This window comes from Muscardinus avellanarius (assembly GCF_963383645.1).
Source record: "Muscardinus avellanarius genome assembly, chromosome: 17".
In the NCBI taxonomy this organism is placed as follows: domain Eukaryota; kingdom Metazoa; phylum Chordata; class Mammalia; order Rodentia; family Gliridae; genus Muscardinus; species Muscardinus avellanarius.
The window spans coordinates 18,957,184-18,982,607 of record NC_137803.1 but is presented as its reverse complement, the minus strand read 5'-3'; the positions used below and the strand labels follow the sequence as shown (position 1 = coordinate 18,982,607).

The 25,424-nt window shown below is 40.6% G+C and overlaps 1 protein-coding gene across 2 annotated transcripts in view; it reads left to right on the top strand.

Moving 5' to 3' along the window:
* Positions 1 to 953: 953 nt before the first annotated feature.
* The window catches only part of WDR7 (WD repeat domain 7), a gene marked incomplete at both ends in the record, with an annotated part of 323,548 nt that continues 299,077 nt past the window's right edge, over positions 954 to 25,424 (top strand). Inside the window, 8 exons of one of the 2 annotated variants that reach the window (XM_080714515.1) lie at positions 954 to 1,124; positions 3,122 to 3,228; positions 6,570 to 6,648; positions 11,221 to 11,395; positions 16,263 to 16,339; positions 17,884 to 18,003; positions 23,738 to 23,883; positions 24,918 to 25,020. In XM_080714515.1, coding sequence (XP_080570641.1) covers positions 966 to 1,124; positions 3,122 to 3,228; positions 6,570 to 6,648; positions 11,221 to 11,395; positions 16,263 to 16,339; positions 17,884 to 18,003; positions 23,738 to 23,883; positions 24,918 to 25,020 — 966 coding nt within the window. The remainder of the gene's footprint in view (positions 1,125 to 3,121; positions 3,229 to 6,569; positions 6,649 to 11,220; positions 11,396 to 16,262; positions 16,340 to 17,883; positions 18,004 to 23,737; positions 23,884 to 24,917; positions 25,021 to 25,424) is intronic. The other variant, XM_080714514.1, reaches the window with a different exon arrangement.

The following is a 25,424-nucleotide window of genomic DNA, read 5'->3' as shown; positions in this document are numbered from 1 at the left end:
AGAAGAAATTCTTTCCCTCAAGTTTCAGCACTTAAAACAAGCGACATTCACGACCCTTAGACATGGTGGGTTTGGAGTAACTATGGTTGAATGGATTCCTCATTGAGCATGCTCTTTTCAACGTTTAGCACCCTTATGAAACAGTCCCGGTGTTTCTTGGGCATTTGCTGTTTATTGCTGGTGTGTGACCACACTTGTCACCAGTTGCGTAGGAGCACGAGAAGGACCCGCTCCCATTATGTAGGATTCTAGAGTCAGGCTGCCTGGGCGTGGCCCTGGACTGCACCATGTTTCACTTCGTGACTTCATTCCCCAATGGCTTTGTGATTTGCCGCAAAAAACAATTGGGATTATTTATTTTTATGCACACTTAATGTTTAGAGGAAATTCCTGGCACACCCAAAGTTCTTTGTAATTCTCTCTAGGGGAGTGGGCCGGTCTGTCTGTACTGGACTTGCTGGGGGCAGTTTTTGTATCCGACCTGTCTTATTTGTGAAGGCAGCTTTCTTGGGTCAGAAGGGCAGGCTGTGCATTTGGGTGCTATGATTTGCCAGTTCTGTGTCTCAGGACGGGTGATGCTTATGCCGCATTTTGTACCCCTCCAACCTGGAAAGACTGTTTTGAGATCCGAAGCGAATACCATGCAGAAAAGCTCTTTATAAACTGCGTAGTGCTAAGTACACAAGTCCTGATATCATTTACCTTTCATTCATGGATTTTATGAATGCCTGTAGCAAAGACCTGTCTCGTTTTTTAAATACTTGCATCTGGGAGTAGATATGATAAACGAGTCGTTTTGTGTGGAAATAATAAGTTTTTACATGTCTAAAATTTACTACCCGGCATATATGCTTATTTTCAAATTGTATACTATGGCTTCATAATGAAAATATATAATATGTTTTAAGAGGACATATTGTAATATCTGACATTATTCTTATAACATTTTCAGGTTTGAAAATACAATGGCGGGAAATAGCCTCGTCCTACCCATTGTGCTTTGGGGCCGCAAAGCACCCACCCACTGCGTCTCAGCAGTCCTTTTAACAGACGATGGGGCCACGATTGTAACAGGCTGCCATGACGGACAGATATGTCTCTGGGACCTTTCAGCGGAATTGGAAGTGAGTATTTGAAATGTCCATTGTATAGTGTAAATATGAGAGGCCACTTAGGAGAAATTTCACAGTCCTGGAATTGTACCTAGATTCATAATATATTTTCTATAAAATATGTTTTGATGAAAATTAAAATTAGAATGCAGATTGAATATTTTAAATTATTCACTAAATTTGATTTTTTCTGCTTTTTGTTGATTTTCAAGTATAACATCCAGCTTGAGTGGCTTAATATTTGTTACATTTAAACAATTTCAAAACATTGTGGTTCATTCTGAAAGAGATTTCCAAAGAGGTATTATAATAAGGGCAGAGGATATGGCTTATTGGTAGACTGTTTGCCTGGCTCCCAGAATAAATCTTCAATACTACAAAACAACAGCAAATAAATAAAAAAGTTAAAAACCTTTATACTTTCTAAAATAAATGCTTTGAATATGTCATGATTTTTATGAAGTATGTGTTTTGTGGTGTATTGATTTTTTTTTTTTCTTGCGGGTCTGGAGATGGAACCCAGAGGCATTTAACCTCGGAGCCATACCCCCTGCCCTATTTTTTATTCTTTATTTTGAAACAGGGTCTCACTAAGTTGCAGAGAACCTCACTAAGCAACTGAGGCTGTCTACGAACTGTGATCCTCCGGTCTCAGCCTCCCAAATGCTGGGATTACAAGTGTGCACCACCACGCCTGGCAAGAATGTGAATTTTAAAGTCGGGCATGATGGCCCATGCTTGTAATCCCAGCATTTGGGAGCCGAGACAGGAGGATTGTGGTTCAAGGACAGGCTTAGCTACTTAGTAAGGCCCTCTATAACTTAGTGAGGCCATTTCAAAATCAAGGATAAAAAATAGGGCTGGGGGTGTAGCTTGGAGGTAGAATGCCCCCGGGTTCCACCCCCAGTACCACAAAAAAAAAAAAAAAGAAAGAAAAGAAAAGAAAAGAATGGGAGTTTTAATCCAGGCATGGGGCATGGTGGTGCATGCTTGGATCTCAGTACTTGGGATATTAAAACACAAGGATTGCAGGTTTGAGGGCAACCTCAGCAAGTTAGTGAGGCTTTCATCAACCTAGTGAGACCCTGTTTCAAAAATAAAAATAAAATAGGGTTGAGGTACCTTGGACGTAGAGTCTTTCTGGGTTCAATTCCTAGTAGGTGCTTGTACGCATGTGTACACATACACACAAATAATAATAATGTGAATTTTACACCGTTAATGGTGTTGTAATGCTTATAAATTTAGATTTACAAGTATTACAACAGGCTGGTTGCCTGACTGTTTTAGGATAGTGAGAATTGAGCATCCTTTTGCTGGCACAATGTCTTTAAGTCAGTAGTCCTTGAAGGTCATTCTTCCTGACGGCATCGGTACCAGCTTTTGAGAAGAGATTTTTCTTCTGCTTTTTGTGTTGGGGGGTGTGAATCCAGATACCCTTAAAGTACTTTCATATCTGTTTTACTATTTAAAGATAAGTGAAGCCAAATTCTGTGTTTTATACATTAATTCAGACTCCTGACCTGCCTTCCCAGTATGCCAACCAACGGGCTAGCGCTTAAACCGGCCTGAGTGTGGATCCTGGCTCTGGCACTCCTTGTGTGGTGTTGGTCAAATGGTGTCAGAACCACATGGTAGGAGGACTGTGAGCATGAAATAGAGCTCACTGGCTGCTCTTAACTTTTAGTGTTCTGAGCAGTTATTTCAAATCTATAGTTGTATGTTTGTATTGAATATTTAACTTGATTATTATTATTTTTGTGGTACTGGGGATGGAACCCAGGGGCCTTCTACCTCTGGACTATACTCCCAGACTTATTTATTCTTTATTTGGAAACAGGGCCTCACTGAGTAGCTGAGACTGGCTTCGAATCTATGTGATCCTCCTGTCTCCGATTACGAGCGTGTGTCACCTTGCCTGGCTTAACATGATTATTAACATAATTATTAATCAAAAGTTTCATTTTTTAAAATTTGCTATTTATGCCAGCCTATTTTTACATTTCTAGGTTAACCCGCGAGCACTATTATTTGGTCATACAGCTTCAATCACCTGTTTGTCTAAAGCTTGTGCTTCCGGCGACAAACAGTACATTGTGAGTGCATCTGCAAGTGGGTAAGTATTTGGTACTTAAAAAAAAAAAAAAAAGGTCAGGTTTCCCTTTTTTTTAATATTTTACTTTTTTTTTTTTTTTGGTGGCACTGGGGTTCCTGGAAGCCCTTCTACCTCCGGGCTACATTCCCAGACCTATTTTATCTGTATTTTAAATTTGGAAACAGGGTCTCTTAAGCCAGCGAGGCTGGCTCCGAACCAGCGCGATCCTCCTGTCTCCGCCTCCCAAGCGCGGGATTATAAACCTGCACCACCATGCCTGGCTTATTTTACATTTTTAAAACACTATTTATTTGTTTGTTTGTTTTTTTATTGCTTTTTATTTTTGGTACCAAGGATTGAACCCAGGGGCATTCTACCTCTAATCTACACACTCAGCCTTACTTTTTATTTCTTTTTTTCTTTTTTGCGGGTGTGGGAATGGAACTCAGGGCCATTTGATCTCGGAGCTATACCCTGCCCTGTGTTTTATTCTTTATTTTGAAACAGGGTCTCACTGAGTTGCAAAGGGCCTCACTAAATAGCTGAGGCTATCCACGAACCGCAATCCTCCGGTCTCAGCCTCCCGAATGTTTGGATTACAAGCATGTGCCACCACGCCAGGCTACTTTTTTTTTTTTTTTAAATAGCATCTCACTTGGTTAATGAGAGCATTACTACTTGCTGAGGCTGTAAACATTTATTTTTTAATTCACACATAAAAAACTTTACATATTTATGCCGGACGTGGTGGCGCACGCTTGTAAGCCCAGCACTTGGGAGGCTGAGACAGGAGGATTGCACAGGTTCGAAGCCATTCTCAGCTACTTAGTGAGGCTCTCAGCAACCTAGTCAGACCCTGTTTTCAAATAAATTGTTAAAATAGGGCTGGAAGAGCCGGGCGTGGTGGCATACACTTGTAATCCCAGCATTTGGGAGGCTGAGACTGGAGGATCCCGGTTCGCAGACAGCCTCAGCTACTTAGTGAAGCCCTCCGCAACTTAGTGAGACCCAGTTTCAAAATAAAGAATAAAAAATTGGGCAGGGGGTGTAGCTTGGAGATCAAATGCCTCTGGATTCCATCCCCAGACCCACAAAAAAAAAAAAAAAAAGAGCTGGGAGTATAGCCTGTAGGTAGAAAGCCCTTGGGTTCCACTCCCCAGTACCATTAAAAACAACAACAACTCTACATATTTATGAGTTACCATGTGACGTTTATATCGTTTTTTTTTTTTGTTTGTTTGTTTGTTTTTTTGGTGGTACTGGGGATGGAACCCTTCTACCTCTGGGATATCCTCCCAGACCTATTTTATATTTTATTTGGAAAGAGGGTCCTTTAAGCCAGCAAGGTTGGCTTCGAACCTGCATGATCCTCCTGCCTCAGTCTCCTAAGGGTGGGGATTACAAACGTGCACCACCACGCCTGGCTATGTTTTTATTTTTTTTTTCTTATGTCTTTATAAAATCTGTTAATGTTATTATTAAGTAGAGAGTTTTTGTTTTGTTTTGCTTTTCCTTTTGGAGTATTTTTTCCCCAGTGTTTAAATGTAAAGGAGGATATTTGAATTATGGTCTTAAGGATGTAAATTTATACCATTGATGATTTTATCATACATTTATTGTAATTTGTGATTCTTTTTTTTTTCTTTGCTTTTGAGAAACTCAGAGTCTTGTAAAGGAACATGATTAATTCACATGACATTTTATCAAATCAGCACACAGTTTTGTAATTTTTAAAAAATTCTCCATGATGATAGTGTGGCATAAATTTGGAGATGAAGCTGTGCAAACATTTATGCAGTTACATGGATGCACAATAATACACTAATATAACTGTATGCTCCTGAGTCTCAGAACATAGCTTGCTTTCGGAGACCTAGGTCACTGAACAGTGGCTATGGGGCCCAGAGTGTGAGAAATCTTAAAAATATTTGTGATACTTAGAAAATTATATAATTCACTATTGAAGTAAGTGAGGGAATTTGAAGAAAATTAGATAAGACATTGTTTTTCCTCCTTTTCTACAATTTATGTATTAGAAGAGAAACTTGTATAATTTCTTGGAATAAGAAGCAACATCCGGTAACAGTGTAGTTAGTATCCCTTGGTACAGAGAGAACAATTCTCATTAGAATGCATGTCCTAATTGAGTGTTCTTTGAAACATCATCTCCTAGAATGTGACACATAATGCAATATAAGAAAATGGTACCCTAAGGGAAACCCTAATAACATCAGGATTGTTGCATTATATTAATATTTTTCTATTAAATAAATCTTGTATCTTCAAAAGACGAGGTATATTGACATTTCTAATGTGTATGTGTGTTTGTTTGTGTGTTTGAAACAAGGTCTTGCTAGATTGATGAGAGCCTCACTACTTGCTGAGGCTGTCTTCAAATCTATGATCCCCCTGTCTCAGCCTCCCAAGTACTGGGATTATAGACATATGCTACCACGCCCAGTGACATTTCTAATTTTAATTTTTAAAAGTTGTATCTTTAGTCTGAGATATAAGCTTTTTATGCACTTAATAAAGCTGTAGTAAATCCAGAATCAAAACTGGAATATTGCTGGGTGTGGTGACTTACTTGCACTTTTAATCATAGCACTTGGGGGGCTGAGACAGGAGGATCACGGTTTGTGAATAGACTTAGCTACTTAGTGAGGCCCTTTGCAACTTAGTAGACCCTGTTTCAAAATAAAGAATAAAAAATGGGACCAGAGGTATAACTTTGAAGCAGAATGCCCATGGGTTCAATTCTCAGTACTGTAAAAACAAACAAAAAAAGAAACAAAGAAACAAAAACACACTGGAATTTTGCATTTCTTTGCAAAGAATTGGAATTCAGTTGACTTAACTTTGAATTGTTTTTTGTAGTGCTACATTTCCAAGATACATTGAGAACAGATTACTATTTTTAGTAGTTTAAAGTTTATTTTTTCTTTTATCACTTGTTCCTCATGTGTTACTTGGGGGCTCTGCCTTGCTTCATTATTATGATTATTTTGAACTCAGGGTTGTGGGAGCAGCCACTGTTTGAAGCAGTTATGGTGCCAGAGGAGAAAGAGAGTTCTTGAGAGCTGTACCTTAGTTCTGGCCAGAGCTACTCAGAAGACTCCACCAACCAAAAAAGAACCAGGCAGTGCATTCCTACAATAGAAAGATATGGATTGAGGTTGGGAGGGGGTTAGAATGGTGAGTCGGAGGACTGGAAATTCCTACCAACAGCAATCATAAATAGAAGCTATTTTTTTCTGTAATAAATTAGCTTTAATGGAAGATTAATTTTAAACCACTGTAATGGAGTTGAACAAGTGTTTTTAAAAGGCATATTCAATGTTAGCTATTATTTTGTTTTATAGAGAGATGTGCCTCTGGGACGTGAGTGATGGCAGATGCATTGAATTTACAAAATTAGCCTGCACACATACTGGCATACAGGTTAGTATCGATATTTGTGACTAACACAGCATAGTTTATTATAAGTGTTATTAAAAATGTTTTGAAACAGCAAGTGAGTATTGTATATTGTTACATGAAAAAAGATATGGAGTGGTAATAAGACAGGAAGACTAGAATTGTAGAAGTATTTCTCATAGGATGGTCTAGTTGGGAAGGGTAATAGAGCAGAAGACAGCAACGGAGAAGGCTGTGGGGTAAGCCATTTGATACTGCTCTTTTGGGCTATCTTGGTTACACAAAGGAGAGATTGTGTTAGCTTTCCGTTACTATAACAGATACCTGAGATAATAAACTTATAATGAGAAAAGGTTTATTTTGTCTTACCATCTTAGAGGTTCCAGTTCATGGTCAGGGAGACCTGTTGCTTTTAGGCCTTTGGTGGTGGGGGGGGGTCAGATAGCAATGGTGGGATGCATGTCGGGGAACAAAGCTGCTCACATAATGACCAGAAGCAAAAGAGAGGTAGAAGAATAAGGTTCCTCACTACTCTTTAAGGACATGCCTATAATGACCCAAACAGTTCCCATTGGGCCCTACCTCCTGAAGGCTCCACTGCCCACCAAGAGTGCCACCTGGTACGAAGCCTTTGGGGGACACTTAAGATCCAAACGATGGCAGGGTGTCTTTACTCCTGGGGAAAGTACACTAGATCTTTTTTTTCCCCCCATGGTATTTAGGACTGAACTCAAGGGTATTCTACCTCCAGGCTACACCCTCAGCCCCCCCCCCTTTTTAACAGTCTTGATAAATTGCTGAGGGTCTTACTAATTTGCTGAGGGTCTTGTTAATTTGCTGAGGGTGTTCTCAACCTGTGATTGATCTTCCTGTCTCAGCCTCCCAATTATTGGGATTACGGGTGTGTGCTATTATGCCTAGCTAGTGCATAAGATCTGAAAGATGAAATTCTTTCTTGTTGAGGCTGCTGTGATTTGTGATCGACCCACTTTTTGGATCCCATCTTTCTTCTTGATCATGCATTTGACCTTCGGACTCACTCTTTAAGACTTTCCAACTCTAGAAGAAATGACCATCTTATGTGCCGGGCTTAATATGTAGAGTATTACCCAGTATTTTGGACATGCATTTCTGGTACTCTTTTTCATTTTTGTCAAATTTTCTGTTTCTTCTTACTCATTTTTTTTTTTTACTGTATTGAATGTTGTGAATATTATAAAGCACATAGAAATGTGATTAATTATGTCCTTACTGAGAAAGGAAAGAGAGCATAAGCCGCATTTCTTGAGCTCATATTATGTTTCATTTAGTCCTCCCTACATCCTTACGAATTAAAAAGGAGGCTCTCATTTTACATAAAAAGACGCCGAGACCCAGACAGATTAGATGACATGTGCCAGTCTCACAGTGAGTCACTCCTGGCACCTGAATCTCAAATCAGGATTTTCTGACTCCAGGAACTGTGTCTTTCTCTTACATCATACTGGCTTCTTAAACTACTAACGTCATTCATGGAGAAAGAGAACTTACACCGACACAGATTAGAAGAGCAAAGAAACGTGTCTGTGAGGAGGTGGGGGTTAGTGCGGCGCAGCTCCTCTATGACTGCTTCTTGTTCTGGCAAAGGCCCTGTAAGAACTGCTTTATCAATATTTTTAGGGCACAGCCCTTTTTATTTAAAAGGCAAATATTTGTTTTTATAATGTGAAGAATCAACAGAGTTTGTAGACAGAAAAAGGGTAATACGATGATAGACATTCATTGGCTATAATTTATTTTAACTTAAAAATTCTGTTTTTCTTGAACTTATTGCACATAATAATAATAATAATAATAATAATTATTATTATTTTTTTGTGGTATTGGGGTTCCTGGAAGCCCTTCTACCTCCGGGCTACACTCCCAGACCTATTTTATATTTTTATTTGGAAACAGGGTCTCCTAAGCCAGCGCCGCTGGCTTCGAACCTGCGTGATCCTCCTGTCTCTGCCTCCCAAGCACGGGGATTACAAGCGTGCGCCACCACGCCCAGCTTGCACATAATTATTTTGACTGTTGTACAGTTTTTATGGTTTAAAATCTCCTGGCATTCATACTATGGAAGATTATCTGTTTTAAAATATTTTCAGTTCCTACTGTTTATCAGATCTTGTACTAGCTCTTCTCTGTGTAGATGGGCAGCCATCTCTACGTAGAAGATGCTTTTCCAGAAGTGTTGCTAGCGTATTGATAGTTTGCTGTGCAATCCTTCCCTCTCACAAGTCCAGAGGGGCTATTTTTTAATAAATGCCAAGATGATAAACCTCGGTGACACTGGTATTTACTAAAATAACCAGGAATGCCAATTTATTAAATTGCCATGTGGTTCATCCCTTTTTAATGTTTAAAAATTTGGGTTTTTATTCAGGACACTTTCTTTGCTAGGATGTGTCAAAGTGGGAAAGACGAGTGCAGCGACGCAAACTTGATCAGCGTTCAACCAAGTTCACCTTTGCTAGGTTGAGTAGAATTTCTTTCTTTCCTTGGAATCTGAGTTAGCATTCAGAAGACCGGGAGCATGAAGCCATAGGTGGGAGGCATGTTGTCAGGCAATTCTGACAGCCCTGCCCTCAGGATAGAGTTTTTTTCTTTAGCGGCTACAGTGCACCTCTCTCCTGGCTGGTGTTGGCTGAACGCTGACCAAGTTTGCATCCCTGCACTCGTCTTTCCCACTTTGACACATCCTCCTGTTATAGAGCACAAGACCATCTTCAGCTAAATTTTTCTATGTGAGCGTTTGGCTGTCCTTGATGACCCTTTGCATGGTATGTGTGTGTGTTTTGATTAAACTTTTGGGATCTATAGGTGCATACTTGTGATAATCTGCATTTCATTAGGCATCCTCTCTCTCTCTCTCTCTCTCTCTCACACACACACACACACACACACACACACACACACACACACACACACCATGCTACCCCACCCCTGCCTTCGGGTTTTAGTGTTGCTACCTTAAACTTACGTGTTTCATGATCAGCATTGTATTCTTTCTTATATAGGTTCTCCATAATTGAGAAAAGATTGTATTTTTTTTTTTTTTGTAGGTCTGGGGATGAAACCCCGGGGCATTTGACCTCCGAGCTACACCCCCTGTCCTATGTTTTATTCTTTATTTTGAAACAGAGTCTCACTAACTTGCGGAGGGCCTCACTAAGTAGCTGAGGCTGTCCGCAAACCACTATCCTCCGGTCTGAGCCTCCCAAATGCTGGGATTAAAAGTGTGCGCCACCACGCCCGGCTGAAAAGATTGTAGTTTTTATGGTTGAGTAGAATTCCATTGTATGTATAACAGAGTCTTGTGATCCTTTCATCTGTTGATTGACATCTAGGCTGGCTCCATAATCTGGCTGTTGTGAATTATGAGGCTATAAACATGGGTATTCATGTGTTGCTACAGTACTCTGACTTCAATTCCTTTGGAAAGTTGCCCTGGAGAGATATAACTGGATCGTATGGTGGTTCCATCTCCAGTCTTTGAGAAACCTCCACACTGATCTCCAGAGTGGCTGTACTAGTTTGCAGTCCCATCAACAGTGAACGTTTTTGTTTCGCCACCCCCTCCCCAGTGTTTATTATTGTTTGTGTTCTTGATGATTGGCCTTCTAACTGGAGTCTGGTGGATTCTCAGTGTAGTTTCTATTGCATTTCCCTGATTGCTAATGATGTAGAACATTTTTTCATATATATACTGGTCCTTTGTATTTCTTCCTTCACACACAATGTTAATCTGAGAACAGATCCATGCTTTTACAGTTACCTCCACCAGGGGGAGCAGTTACTGCATTGCCGGCAGTACTTTGGCTGGGCCTCATCTGAGTCATAAGATAGCCCATAGAATGTCTTCGCTGAGGGGAGGACACAGTCCTTCAACATGTGTTGGTCTTGCTTTCGTAGTTCTTCCTCTCCTCTTTGGTTGATGGAAAACCATCTATCTATCCTCTTGAACAGTCGTTGCTCTGAGTGGAATAAGATCATGATTGTATTGGTTCTTTCTCTGTTTTTCTCCCACATACTCTATTTGTATAGTTGTCTCATATGCTCATTTGAAAGAGCAAACTTAGTTTAATCAGAATTTAATTCCGATTATAATGTTTGGACGTGAATCATCCTTCTCAATTTTCTTTAGTCATAACTCATAAGCCCGTACTCATAGACTCCCATGAATTTAGAATTCATATTGTTTTCATTACCCACCTGAGTTTACTCTTGATTTGTGAGGCTGGTTTTATTCAGGTGTCTTATTAACTGATTGAAAAGTCCTGTTTTAAATGATAGATATTAGGGATTAAAAGAATCATCATGAATTCTGCTCCCACGTTTTTCTTGAGAGAGGATATGGTGTTAGAAAAACTTTTGTTAGCTATTTAAAAATATTAATATAACTTGATATATGTGTGTGTGTGTACTCAACACATATATAACACATAGCACCTATATGAAAACATTACTGAAGGAGTTAGCACTTAGGAGAGTATTATAATAAGCTAAATGAAGGCATATCAAGTATCTAAAGAATGGCATTTAAAAATCTTTTTTCTTTCCACATAAACATAGTTCTACCAGTTCTCTGTTGGAAACCAGCGAGAAGGCAGGCTTTTATGCCATGGGCATTACCCTGAAATCCTCGTCGTGGACGCCACCAGCCTTGAGGTGTTATACTCCTTAGTATCAAAAATATCACCAGACTGGATCAGCTCCATGAGTATTATTCGATCCCACCGGACACAAGGTCAGTGTATTATGCCTGTGAGAACACCTTGACTTATCACTTGATTGACTGTAAAGTTCTATCATTTATCAAAATCAGTAATTTGGGGTACATTCTTATGTTTTAAACATTGATGACTCCAATAACGTATGGTATGTTGTCTCCTTCATTAAGGAGTTTTCGACTGAGTTAAGATTGAAAGCCGTAGATGATCATCAATCCGTGAGATGGCTTTGGGCAATCTTAGCCCACGTAGAGATTTTGCAAAGTGGAAGATGTGGGTGGTAACCCTCAGGAGTGCGGAGGGAGGAATTATGGCTTCACCTGTGTCCTGCTGGAGTCCGCTCGTCACTCACTAAGAGGCCCCAGAGTGTTTTCTGCTTCTTAGGGAAAACATGAAAGGGGAAGAGATCAAATTCAATGAAAGTTTCTGTAAGTGCCAGGCACATACTTGACACTCAATAACGCCAGGTGTGGTGGTGTACTTGTAATCCCAGCATTTGAGAGACCGAGACTGGAGGATTGTGGTTTGTGGAAAGACTTAGCTACTTAGTGTGGCCCTTCGCAACTCAGTGAGTCCCCGTTTCAAAAAATAAAGAGACTAAAAAATAAGACTGGGAGTGGAACGCGGAGGTAGAATGCCTCTGGGTTTCATCCCCAGTATCGCAGAAAGGAAGAAAGAAAGAAAGAAAGAAAGAAAGAAAGAAAGAAAGAAAGAAAGATAGATAGATTACCTTTTTTTCATTTCTTTTGAAATTGTTCAATAATAACCATGAGAGCTAATGTAAAATTGTTTGGGAAAAGAGCAACAGTTGATCCTGAACAGTTTTGTGTGTGTGTGTGTGTGTGTGTGTGTGTGTGTGTGTGTGTGTGTGTGTGTATTTCTTAAGTGGCACAGGAGGTTGAACCCAGGGGTGTTCTGTCTCTGAAGTACACCCCTAGCCTTATTTTATTTTGAAATAGGGTCTTACTAAGTTGCAGCTGAGGCTGCCCTCAAACCAGTGGTCCTTCTCTCTCAGCTTTCTGAGTACTGGGATTTCAGGTGTGCACCACATTTTTAAAATTTGAAAATAGAGTCTTGCTAAGTTGAAGCTAGCCTTGAACCTATGACCCTTCTGTCTCTGGCTCCTGAATGCTGGAATGAATTGGAGCCGTGCACTACCACACCTGGCCGAATGTATATTTTTATAAGCCTTTTGAGGAGCTGCATGGTCGTGTGCTGTTCTATGAAGTTGGAGCATTACTTACCCCTACCACCATAGCACCAGGAGAGCTTCATTTATTAGTGCTTACAGTATGGGGCATCCTGCTAAGCTGTTGTATATGATCAGTTTCATACCTGGTGGAGTATTCGCTGTTGTTACTTGTCATACAGATGAGACTGATGAGTTTAGGATGGACAAGTCTCCCTGAGAACACAGAGTAAATATTTGGCTGATTGGTGGTCCAGTGGACCTCAGAGTTGTTACTTTTAAATTTTTATTTTTATTTTAGTGGTATTGGGGATTGAACCTGAGGGTATTTCTATTTTTGAGCAATACTATCAATCCTATTTTTTATTTATTTATTTTTTCTTTTTTTTTTCTTTTTTTTTTTTTTGGTGGTACTGGGGTTCCTGGAAACCCTTCTACCTCCGGGCTACACTCCCAGACCTATTTTTATACTTTTTTTTTTTAAACTCAGAAACAGGGTCTCTTAAGCCAGCATGGCTGGCTTTGAACCTGTGTGATTCTCCTGTCTCCGCCTCCCAAGCGCGGGGATTATAAGCGTGTGCCACCATGCCCGGCTTTATTTGTAGTTTTAAAACAGGATCTCACTAAGTTGATGAGAGTCTCACTACTTGCTGGAGCTGTCCTCAAACCTGCGATTCTCTTGTCTCAGCCTCTCAAATACTGGGATGACAGGACCATTCCACCTTACCTGGCGAGTAACCGCTGTGTGCCCTTTGAGGATCACCTTCAACTCTATGAAAGCGTTCCTCTATTACCATAAGGGTTTTTAGTAGTAGCCATTGAACACATATTTATTGAACGCCTACTATTTTTAAGGTGTAGGGGACTGAAAGTCTTAAGGGACTTAGACTCTAATAAGGAAGAACGAGCCAGAAGGGACCGAGAGTTCAGGGCACACAGTGTTACAAGGTGAAGGAACGGCACAGAGAGAGCGGCCCTGAGGAGCCCGAGGGCAGGAGGAGGCTGCTCGCATCAGGTGAAGTCGGGTCTCAGGTTTGAAAGATGAGGAGGAGTTTCGTCTCACAGACTTGGAGCTAAGGATGTTTTTGGAAGAGCAGACAGTTTGTCCAAAGCTGTGTATGTATTAAAATGGTCTAGCTGTGTATGCACAATTATCAATTATTATCTTTGAGGGCAAGAAGCAGGACGGGAAGAGTGGCAGGTTCTGAGGTTGCAGAACTGGCCGGGCACAGTCATGAAGCACATAACGTGTCGGCCCGGGAGCTTGGATTTCACTCCAGGCTTGGCCATCTCATCTTGTAAAGGGCCAGATACTAAATATTTTAAGCCCTGCAGACCATGCAGTCTCCATTTCAACCGCTCACCTCTGCCATTGTAGCTCAGAAGTGGCTACACACAGTACGCTGACGTAGAAGCCTGGCTGTGTTCTAATAAAACTTTATTTACAAAAACAGCTGGTGGGCTAGAATTGACCCATGAGCTGTAGCTTCCACATTCCCACGGTAAGTGGTGAACAATCGCTGGTACAGTGCTTGAAGAGACTTGGCTGTTAAACGTCACTTTGGTGGCACTGTTGACAAAGGTTTATGTGGGAACAAAGCAGACAGGAAGTTGTCAGGCCAGCCTCCAGCAATGGCTGCTGGGAGCAAGGGCAGGGCATGGGCTGTTCTCCAGAGCATCTCTTCTCAAGTCCCTTGCCAGGGACCAGTAGAAAAGGAGGATTCTGTTGTCAATATTTGGGAGAAGTCTAATAAAGTAAAATTGAGTGGGTTTCCCCAATGTGAACACATGGGGGATCCTGGAAAGAGGTATATCCAGAGGGCCTGGAATATTCCATGCCTCCTTCTCCCACCCTAAGCATCTCTTTATATCTGTGTTAACATCCTTTATAATAAACTGGTAAGCATAAGTGTTTCCCAAATGTCGTGAACCTGACGAGGGGGTTGTGAAACCTGTGGTTTGTAGACGGACTGTCCCAAGCACAGCTAAAGCAACCTGGGCTTGTGATTGGCATCAGAATGGGGGTAGGAGCCTGGTGTGATGGCGGACGCCTGTATTCCCAATGCTTGGGAGGCTGAGACAGGAGACTCATAGATTCAAGGCCAGCTTCAGCAACTTTGATTTTCAAAATCAAAGTAAAAAATAGAAGCTGGGCGTGGTGGCGCACGCTTGTAATTCCAGCTTTCAGGAAGCTGAGACAGGAGGATCTCAGTTCATGGCCAGCCTCAGCTATTTAGTGAGGCCCTTTGCAACTCAGTGAGACCCTGTTTCAAAATAAAGAATAAAAAAATAGGGCTGGGGGTGTCACTCAGAGGTAGAGTGCCCCTGGGTTCCATCAGCAGTACTGTAATAAATAAATAAATAAATAAATAAATAAATAATAAAATAGAGTTGAGGATGTATCTCAGAGTTAGAACATCCCTGGGTTTAATTTCCAATACCACCCCCCAAAAAAAGAAAGAAAGAAAGAAAGAGAGAGAGAGAGAAAGAAAGAAAGAAAGAAAGAAAGAAAGAAAGAAAGAAAAAATTGAGGTAGGAGCAGTACTGGGGACTGAGCCCTTAACCTGTGGGACCAGGTAAATCAGAGAGTTTCTTTATAACTATTATCTGCCATGGAGAAGAGAAATTCTAGCTTATTAGTTCTGGGAAGGGATTTATGAGCCATAAATCATGGGTTGAAACCATCAAATACATACATTTGTTGTGTCACAGAAGCCTCTCTCTTGATCACAGTTTATGGAAGGTGTAACATGCAATAAAAACTCTCTGGAAGGGAAGCCTGGTAGTTGGGAAGGGGGAGAGACAGTGTATGTCCTGGAGATGTCAAGTGATCTTGTTTATCATCCATAAAATAATTAAAAGTTGGGAATTTTGAAGGATAAGAATTCTTTGTTAACATAGGAATCAAGAATGTTTGAAATTATTAAAAACTCGCTGATTAGAAATAAAAATATAAGCTGGGTGGTGCACACTTGGAATCCCAGTACTTAAAGGCTGAAACAGGAGAATCTGGGTTCATGGCCAGCCTCAGTGAGACCCTACTTCAAAATAAAAGAATAAAAAATGAAAAGAATAAAAGAATAAAAAAGAATAATAAAAAAAAAGAATAGCCGGGCATGGTGGCGCACGCTTGTAATCCCAGTGCTCGGGAGGCAGAGACAGAAGGATGGTGCAGGTTCCAAGCCAGCCGCACTGGCTTAAGAGACCCTGTTTCCAAATAAAAATATAAAAAAGGTCTGGAAGTGTAGCCCGGAGGTAGAAGGGCTTCCAGGAACCCCAGTACACCACACACACACACACACACACACACACACACACACACACACACACACTAATAAATAAATAAATAAAAATAAAAAATTGGGCTAGGGGTGTAGTTCAGAGGTAGAATGCCCCTGGGTTCAACCCTTAGTAACACACACACACACACACACACGCAAAAAAAAAAAAAAAAAAAAAAGTAAAAAAAAAAGACTTAAGTAAATAGAAACAGTGCCTTGAATTTCTAATTGTTGGTGATCTTTATTAACCTGTGTTTCAAAGCTGGTTTTTATTTCACGAAATAGGGAATAGTGTTTTTCTGCTAATTGTAAAACATGGTATTGTTTAAATTCATGAAAATGAACCATCTTACTATTTTAAAAAAAAAAAGCTCTGTTTGTAACTTGGAGTCCTTGTCCCCTCTGGGATTCTAGAGGACACCGTGGTCGCGCTCTCTGTGACGGGCATCTTGAAGGTGTGGATAGTTACCTCGGAAATCAGTGGCATGCAGGTAAGACAAGTGGGACCGGGGTTGGTTTCTCTGTTTTCATTCATATGTATTCTAAAGTTTTAGTAGTAATATGTTTCGTCACTTCTTTTATTAAAAGGGAAAGAGAAGTCTATTCTTTTTTGGTAGTCTTGTGGACATAGTAAAAAAGACTTTTAGTGTGCTGTTGCCTGTGTAAGTGAATTATTTCTTTCATTTTTGAAGCAAGACCCTGTTTTAAAATAAGAAATAAAATTGGACTGGGGATGTAGCTTCGAGGCAGAATGCTTGTGAGTTCAATTTTGACACATCTGTTCCATCAGGGGTAGGAAATAGAGAATCATATGCACAGAAAATGAAATAGAGAAACTTAAAGAGGCGGAGTTTTTTTTTGTTGTTTGTTTTTGTTTTTGTGGTACTGGGGGTGGAACCCAGAGGCTTTCTACCTCTGGGCTATACTCCCAGACCTATTTTCTATTTTATTTGGAAACAGGGTCTCACTAAGTTGCTGAGAGCCTCACTAAGTAGCTGAGGCTGGCTTCGAACCTGTGCGATCCAAGAAGATGGAGTTTTTAGGGGAGTTTTCTTGAGGGAAAAAATACACATAGACACATACACACACACATTCAATTTTAGTTCTCTGTCTTAAATCTGTGGGCTTGAATTCTTATTTATTTATTTATTCAGTTTTGGGGTACTGGGGGTAGAACTCAGAAACATTTATCTCTGAGCTATACCTCCAGCCCTATTTTATTTTATTTTTTATTTTGAAACAGGTTCTCGCTAGGTTGAGGAGAGTCTCGCCTCGAAACTGTGCTCTCCTGTGTCAGCCTCCAAGTACTGGGATTGCAAGTGTGTGCCACCATGTCTGGCTTCTTTGTTATGTTTTTATTAATAAGAAGACAGGATCTATTTTCTGTCCATGTAGATGCTACTTTCTTCAAATATGGGAATTTTAGGGTTTAGGCATTGAATTTGGGAGGTATTAGAAATGTTGATCGTCTAGTAGGCGATCAAATAGTAGGTGATTGTTTCTGTTTTTATTTTAACTAAAGCAGTAAACCCGCAAAAATTGAGATTAAGGTGGGAATGATGGTGCAATCCCAGTACTGGTGTAATCCCAGTACTTGGGAGGCTGAGACAGGAGGATCATAAGCTTGAGACTCACTTTGGCATCTTAGCAAGACCCTGTTTTAAAATAAGAAATAAAATTGGACTGAGGATGTAGCTTCGAGGCAGAATGCTTGTGAGTTCAATCCCTTAGTATAAAAAAATAGGAGCTTCTGGATTCAATCCTTAGTGTAAAAAAAAATAAAATTAATATAAAATTTTAGCCTCTGCCATTTCCAAGGTGGAGACACAGGAGATCCTTGTATCAAAAGACATTGGTAGCTATATTCAGGGCATATTTTTGCTCCTTTTTCCTACCATGGTTCTTATGTAAGGTGCTAAAATGATGAGTTTATCAAGCGATGCTTTTATTTTGTGTCAGTGTCTCTATCTATGTGTGATAATTTTAATGCACAACCAAACCATTCCTGAAGTTTTACGAATCTTTTTCTTTCCAGGAAACTGAACCAATATTTGAGGAGGAATCCAAGCCGATTTACTGCCAGAACTGTCAAAGCATCTCTTTCTGTGCATTCACACAAAGGTCACTTTTGGTTGTGTGTTCCAAATATTGGAGGGTAAGTTGACTATATAAGTAAAGAGCTGTATTTTTTTATCCTTCAGGATGTTGGTTTATTACCCAGATGTGCTCATGTATACCTCTAAGCCCAGTATTTGGGAGGTTGAGACAGGAGAATAGTAGGTTCAAGGCCAGTGAATGACCTTGTCTTTTTTTATTTGAATTTTTTAAGGAAAGTCTGGGTGTAGATCAAAGGTAGAACATCCTTGGGTTCAATTCCCTAGACCAGGGGGAAATTTTGTTTTGTTTTGTTTAGTTTATCAGACTTCGAAAGATGATCCTACAGATTTGAAGTCATTTAGAATTCACAGCTAGTTTTGATATTTTTTGAGAAGTTGGAACTTGGCAACATTTTTTGTCTTCGTTTTGGTTCATGCAGTCATTCAGTTACTGAATTCAGCTTCTAATTTTTGTGGTATTTTATTATCTGACCAGTACAATATAGTAGTGGTAGTATATGTTTTGCAAGTTGAATATTTCTTTACAGGCTATTATTAAACTTTTCATTTAATTGCCACCCCCCCCCCCCGCCCACCCTCGGCGTCTTGGCATCGGGAAGGTCTTACTCTGTCCTCCAGAGCTAATCACAGGAGGAGTGTATTCCTCCCACATTGCCGAACTTTACTATTTCTGCAACAGGCGGCTGATCAATCTTGATCACTTGCTCTGTGACCAGCACTTTTTTCAAAGCTTCCTATGTGTGCTTTCTTGTACTTCTCACAGCTTTTGGAATGTGGGTAAATTAGTTATTTAATGCTACATAACAAAATACTCCAAACCATAGCCGAGTAAAACAGCCAGCACCTAGGCCTGGTGGTGCGTGCCTGTAAGCCCAGTAGTGTGGAGGCTGCGGCAGGAGCATCAAGGTTCGAGGACAGCCTCAGCAGTGCAGTGAGACTCTCGGCAACCTAGCCAGACCCTGTTTCAAGACAAAAATTTACAAAAGGGCAGAGGGCGTAGCTTGAAGGCCGAACACCCCTAGGTTCAGTCCCCAGTACAAGGAACACACAGATAAACGTGTATTATCAGCCAGTTTTGTGGGTCAGGAGTCTGGGCCTGGCTTCCTGGGCATCTCTGGTTCAGTATCTCACAGGCTAATCAAGTATCCCCGGGGACAGGGATCTCAACCCCGAGCTCGGCTCTTGGAGAATCCGCTTCCAGGCTCACCACGTGGCATTTGGCAGGCTGAGTCCCCGACTGGCGGCTCCAGGTATTGGTTCCTCGCCACGTGGACCTCTTCGTGGGGCATCTCACAGCATGCGAAAGGGCAGCCTTTCCTCTGAGTAAGCGAATGGGAAAAGGTCTGCTAGGGACCTGCCTCAGCTTGGAATGGAGATTTCATTACCTCTGTCACGCCCTGTTCTCTAGAAACAGTCAGAAAATCCAGCGTACACTCAGGGGTGCAGGGTGTGAGTTCCGGGAGTCAGGTAGCAGAGGGCTGTCTCAGAATGCAGTACCATCCTGGAGGAACCGTCCCTTCCCATTTTACAGAGTGGGCAGTTGAGGCTAACCCACTTGACCAAGGTTGTGCAAGCCGTGGTGGAGTTGCTAGTCACAACTCACATTGTTATTAATTTACTTTTGTAGTCCTGGGGGTTGAACCCAGGGGCATTCTACCCTTGAGCTATACCCCTAGCCTTATTCTATTTCTTTTTGAGTTTTGAAACAGGGTCTCATTCAATTACAGAGAGCCTCACTTAGGTTCTGAAGCTAGCTTAGAACCTGCGATCCTCCTGTCTCAGCCTCCCGAGCACTAGGATTACAAGCGTGCACCGCCACACCTGGCACAGCTCAGATGACTTCCGGGCTGCTTCAGAGAATATGGACTGGAGGGTTCTTGAGTTTATAGGAGAGAGGCCCAAGAGTGAAAGGACTGTCCGGGATTTAACCTTCTCTCCCTTGCTACTCCTTTAGAAGGAGATTAGGAGGAAGCCGTGGTGTGGTGGAGTAGGCTGTGGGGAGTGCTTCCTTAAAAGTTAAAGTGCATGTGATTAGCGATGGAAAACCAGTGCACGAGAACACAGTGAAGAGTGTCTTTCCCCTTTTTTCCCCTCTCTGCAGACAACATCTAGTGCCAGTTTCTTGTGTGTCCATGATAAGCATTTTATAATTATTTTTTTTTAACAAAAGAGCCTTTTCTCTTTTGCTTTTAAAAGTACAAGCCTTAGTGAAAAGAGAACCCACATCATGAGAGAAGATGATAAAGAACTTGCAAGTATTTATTTTTAAAAAAGCCTCTGCAAATTAAGGAGAAATATACAGGCAAACTGAAAGGAAAGTGGACAAAAATATTTCACAAGAAGAAAGCCAGGTGGCCAGTAAACCTATAGAATCAGCCGGGCGAGTAATCCCAGCACTAGGGAGGATGAGACTGGAGGATCGTGGTTCGCAGACAGCCTCAGCTACTTAGAGAGACCCTTCGCAACTTAGTGAGACCCCGTTTCAAAATAATTAAAAAAAAAAAACAGGACTGGGGGTGTAGCTCAAAGGCAGAATACCCCTGAGTTCCATTCCCAGTACTGCAAAAAAAAAAAAAAAAAAAAAAAGAAAAGAAAAAAAAAAACCCACCAAACCCTATAGAACCTACTTTGTTGGTTCTCAGAGACATTTATATTAAAACAAGCACCAAGGTAATGCTACACTATACTAGAATGATTTTTATTATTGCCATAAAGAAGATTTTAATTTTAATATAGTTAAATATCATCTTTTACGATTGCTAGAATAATTGTAGCATGGGGATTTTTAAAAATAATTTCATTTGCCTTAATATTTGTATACCTTATATACATCCGACTCTTTAATCTGGAAATTATTTGGCATAAACTGTGAGCTGTAGATCCCACTTTATTTTCATTCCACACAGATGCCCTAGTTCCTTATGTTATTTACTGAACAATTTACTTGTTTGTTATTTTGTCTTGGTTCTGTGTGTGTGTGTGTGTGTGTGTGTGTGTGTTACTAGGGATTGAACCCAAAGGCATTCTACCTCCAAGCTATACCCCCAGCTCTATTTTATTGATATATATAAAGAATATATAAATATATTTATATTATATATAATTATATATAATTATATATTATATATTATAATAATTATATATTATATAATATATTATAAATATATTTATATATTTATATATAAATACATATAAATATACATATAAATATATATATAAAGAGTACATATAAAGAATAATATATAATTTTTTTTTTCGGGTCTGGGGATAGAACCCAGGGGCATTCGACCTCTGAGCTACACCCCCTGCCCTATTTTTTATTCTTTTTATTTTTAAAACAGGGTCTCACTAAGTTGCAGAGGGCCTCGCTAAGTAGCTGAGGCTGTCCACAAGCACTGATCCTCCAGTCTCAGCCTCCCGAGTACTGGGATTACAAGCATGCACCACTATGCCCGGCTATTTTATTGTTATTTTGAAACAGGGTCTTCCTAGGTTGATGAGCATCTCACTATTTGCTGAGGCTGTCCTTGAACCTTCGATCCTTCTCCCTCAGCCTCCCCAGTACTGGGATTACATGTGTGAAGCACCATGCCCAGGACGCCTTGATTCTTGATAAAATGATGTATTATTGGCGTCTCTCTCTAGATTGTTTGTCTGTCCATTCATGTCTTAATATAGTCCTGTATTGTTGTAACTAGTATAGCTTTATATATTTTAAGTCAGTAATAGGGCTAGTGGGACACATTTCCTTACTCTTTCTTGGACTTCTCTTGGCTGGTATTGTGGTGCCATTGTATACTCCTCATCACAGCAGCAAATCATGGCAAATTCAGCTGGGCTTTGTTCTAATTTCAAGGCTTGCACAAGCAACTTCACTGTTTTCTTTAGAGAAAAATGAAATAACAGCTCTGGGCCATCAAAAAAGAGGAATCCTCATTCTCCTGGGGGAAATTTGTAAAAGTATGGAATGTAGTTCTGCTAAATGTTGAAAGTGACAGAAAGACCCATCCTGCTTGGAATGATAAGAGTAGGGTGTCTAGTCCTAACTCCATCAGTTACTGGATGTGTGACCGTAAGTAAATAATGAAACCCTTACTTGTGTCAGTTTCCTGTGTGTATCCTGCCCTCGCAATTCCTGCCTGCCTATCTCCTGCAGTGATTCTAAGGGTCATATGAAATGATGGTTGTAAAGGTGCTATTAAGCCTTGATGTGCCGTACTAATAGAAGGGCATGTAAGGCCAGTAGCCTCAGTGGCTAGTGAAGTCATAGTGGTTTGACTCTTATATGTAAGAATTATTGAGCCGGGTGTGGTGGCACACGTTCATAATCTCAGTACTTGGGAGGCTGAGACAGGAGAATTGCGGTTCACAGCCAGCCTCAGCTACTTAGTGAGGCCTTCCAAAACTTAGGAGACCCTGTTTCAAAATAAAGAATAAAGGCTGGGCATGGTGGCACAGGCTTGTAATCCCAGCATTTGGGAGGCTGAGACAGGAGGATCGCAGTTCATGGACAACCTCAGCTATTTATTGAGGCCCTTTGCAACTCAGTGAGACCCTGTTTCAAACTAAAGAATAAAAAATAGGGCTGGGTGTGTAGCTCGGAGGTAGAATGCCCTTGGGTCTCATCCCCAGTACCGCAGAAAGAAAGAAAGGGGGGAGGGGGGGGAGAAAGAAGGAGGGAAGGGAAAAAAAGAAAGAACAAAAAATCGGGCTAGGAGTATAGCTTGGAAGTAGAATGCCCCTGGGTTCAATCCCCAGCACCACACACACACACACACACACACACACACACACACAGAATTATAAAATAATAACATGAAGTCTACTATCATCCTGTCATAGTATTTTAGAAGCTTGATGAAATAAAGTAAAGCAAGATAATTCCCCCCTTAGCGAAGAAATATTCTTTTTTTTTTTTTTTGTGGTACTGGGGTTCCTGGAAGCCCTTCTACCTCCGGGCTACACTCCCAGACCTATTTTTACATTTTTATTTGGAAACAGGGTCTCCTAAGCCAGCGCACGCTGCTGGCTTCGAACCTGCGCGATCCTCCTGTCTCTGCCTCCCAAGCGCGGGGATTACAAGCGTGCACCACCACGCCCGGCAAGCGAAGAAATATTCTGATGACAGAGCTCAGCTTTAGAAATGTTACAGGAAGCTGGGCGTGGTGGCGCACGCTTGTAATCCCCCGCTTGGGAGGCAGAGACAGGAGGATCGCGCAGGTTCGAAGCCAGCCTCAGCTGGTTTAAGAGACCCTGTTTCCAAATAAAATATAAAATAGGTCTGGGAGTGTAGCCTGGAGGTAGAAGGCCCCTGGGTTCCATCCCCAGTACCACAAAAAAAAAAAAAAAAAAATACAAGAAGTAGGAATAAGACAGGAGTCTGAAGCTGCCTTCAGAGGCTCGTTCCCTATTCCTTGCCATTCTTCTTGGAGTACTTCTTCCTCTGTAGGAAAGGCTGAGGATTCCATCCTGGGCAGGGGACTTCAGCTCCACCTGCTACAGTCTGTTGCCTGATCAACCCAGAGGCTGCACAGAGGCATTATTATTATTGTTGTTGTTGTTGTTGTTATTGTTATTATTATTTGTCGTGGGAAGGAGACTTGTCTCTAAGGCTCACGGGCAAAATACAAAATATCTTCATCTGAGTCATCAGACGTCAGAGACCTGAATGTGCAATACATTCCCAGAAGTGGTGGTTTTGTTGTGTTTTAGTGTCGCTGTGCCTAAATCACCGCAGTACGGAGTAGATCGTGACTCTCTTCTTCCTCGCAGGTGTTTGATGCTGGCGACTACTCCCTTCTGTGCTCCGGCCCTAGTGAAAACGGGCAGACCTGGACAGGAGGGGACTTTGTGTCGGCAGATAAAGTAATCATTTGGACTGAAAATGGGCAAAGTTACATTTACAAGCTGCCTGCCAGGTATGCAATAAGTAAGGAATTTGGACTTTAATCGAAAGTACCAGATTCTGAGTTTGGAGTGCAACTTGAAAATATGAAAATGTATGTAGTACAAATGTTTAATTAATTTAGTTAAAAATAGTTAGAACTTTTTTTAAAATTTGATTTATAATCCCAAGTTAACTCTTTTTTTTTTTTTTTTTTTTTTTTGGCGGGTCTGGGAATGGAACCCAGGGGCATTCAACCCCCGAGCTACACCCACTGCCCTATTTTTTATTCTTTATTTTGAAACAGGATCTTACTGGGTTGCAAAGGGCATCAGTAAGTAGCTGAGGCTGGCTATAACCCGCGATCCTCCTGTCTCAGCCTCCTGAATGCTGGGATTACAAGCGTGCACCACCACGCCTGGCCCAAGTTAACTTTTCTTTCTTTCTTTCTTTCTTTTTTTTTTGCGGGTCTAGGGATGGAAACTAGGAGCATTCTACCTCTGAGCTATACCCCCTGCCCTATTTTTATTCTTTATTTTGAAACCAGGTCTTACTGAGTTGCAGAGGGCCTCACTAAGTAGCCGAGGCTGTCTGCGAACCGTGATCATCCGGGTCTCAGCCTCCCGAATGCTGGGAGTACGAGCGTGCGCCACCACGCCTGGCTCCAAGTTAACTTTTAAGTATCAAAATTAGATGGGCTTTTTATTTGAAGGAGGATATTTTTATTTTTATTTTTGTGGTACTGGGGATGAAACTCATGGGCCTTCTACCTCTGAGCTACACCTCCAGACCTCTTTTATATTTTATTTGGAAACAGGGTCTCCCTAAGTTGCTGAGAGCCTTACTAAACTGCTGAGGCTGGCTTCAAACATATGATCCTCCTGTCTCAGTCTCCCAAGTACTGGGATTACAGACGTGCGCCTCCATAGTCGGCTTCGAAGAAGGATATTTTTATAACATGAATTTAAAATTTATTTTTATCTACTGTAAAAACTTTGTTATTATAAGTAATAATAAAATATTTAATGTCAGTATTTTAAATGAATTTTGTACTTTTCCCGTTTTCAGTTGCCTTCCAGCTAGTGATTCATTCCGCAGTGATGTGGGGAAAGCAGTTGAAAATTTAATTCCTCCTGTACAACATAGCCTCTTGGATAGGAAAGATAAAGAGGTAAAATTCTTCAGGTATCATTTATAAGTGATAGTTATATTGAAAAATTTCAGAACTGTACTTATTGGCATTATTTGGTAGCTGAGCAAAAGAGTTAATTTAAAAGAGTTATATAAATATAATTCAGTGTGTTGGATATTATAAAACATTTTTATATGGTAAATTATAAGCACCTTTTAAACTTTGCTTATTTTAAAATACATAATATGCCTATAAAATAACATTCACCTTTCTTTAAAAGTATCTGTACTCATATGCCAATTTGATATTAGAATTGACTTTTTGATAAAATTCCCATTTACAGTATAAATTTATTTTATATTCTCATTCAGTTAAAACATGATGTGACAGATATATTTTTATTTTATTTATTTATTTATTTTTGTGGTACAGGGAATAGAACC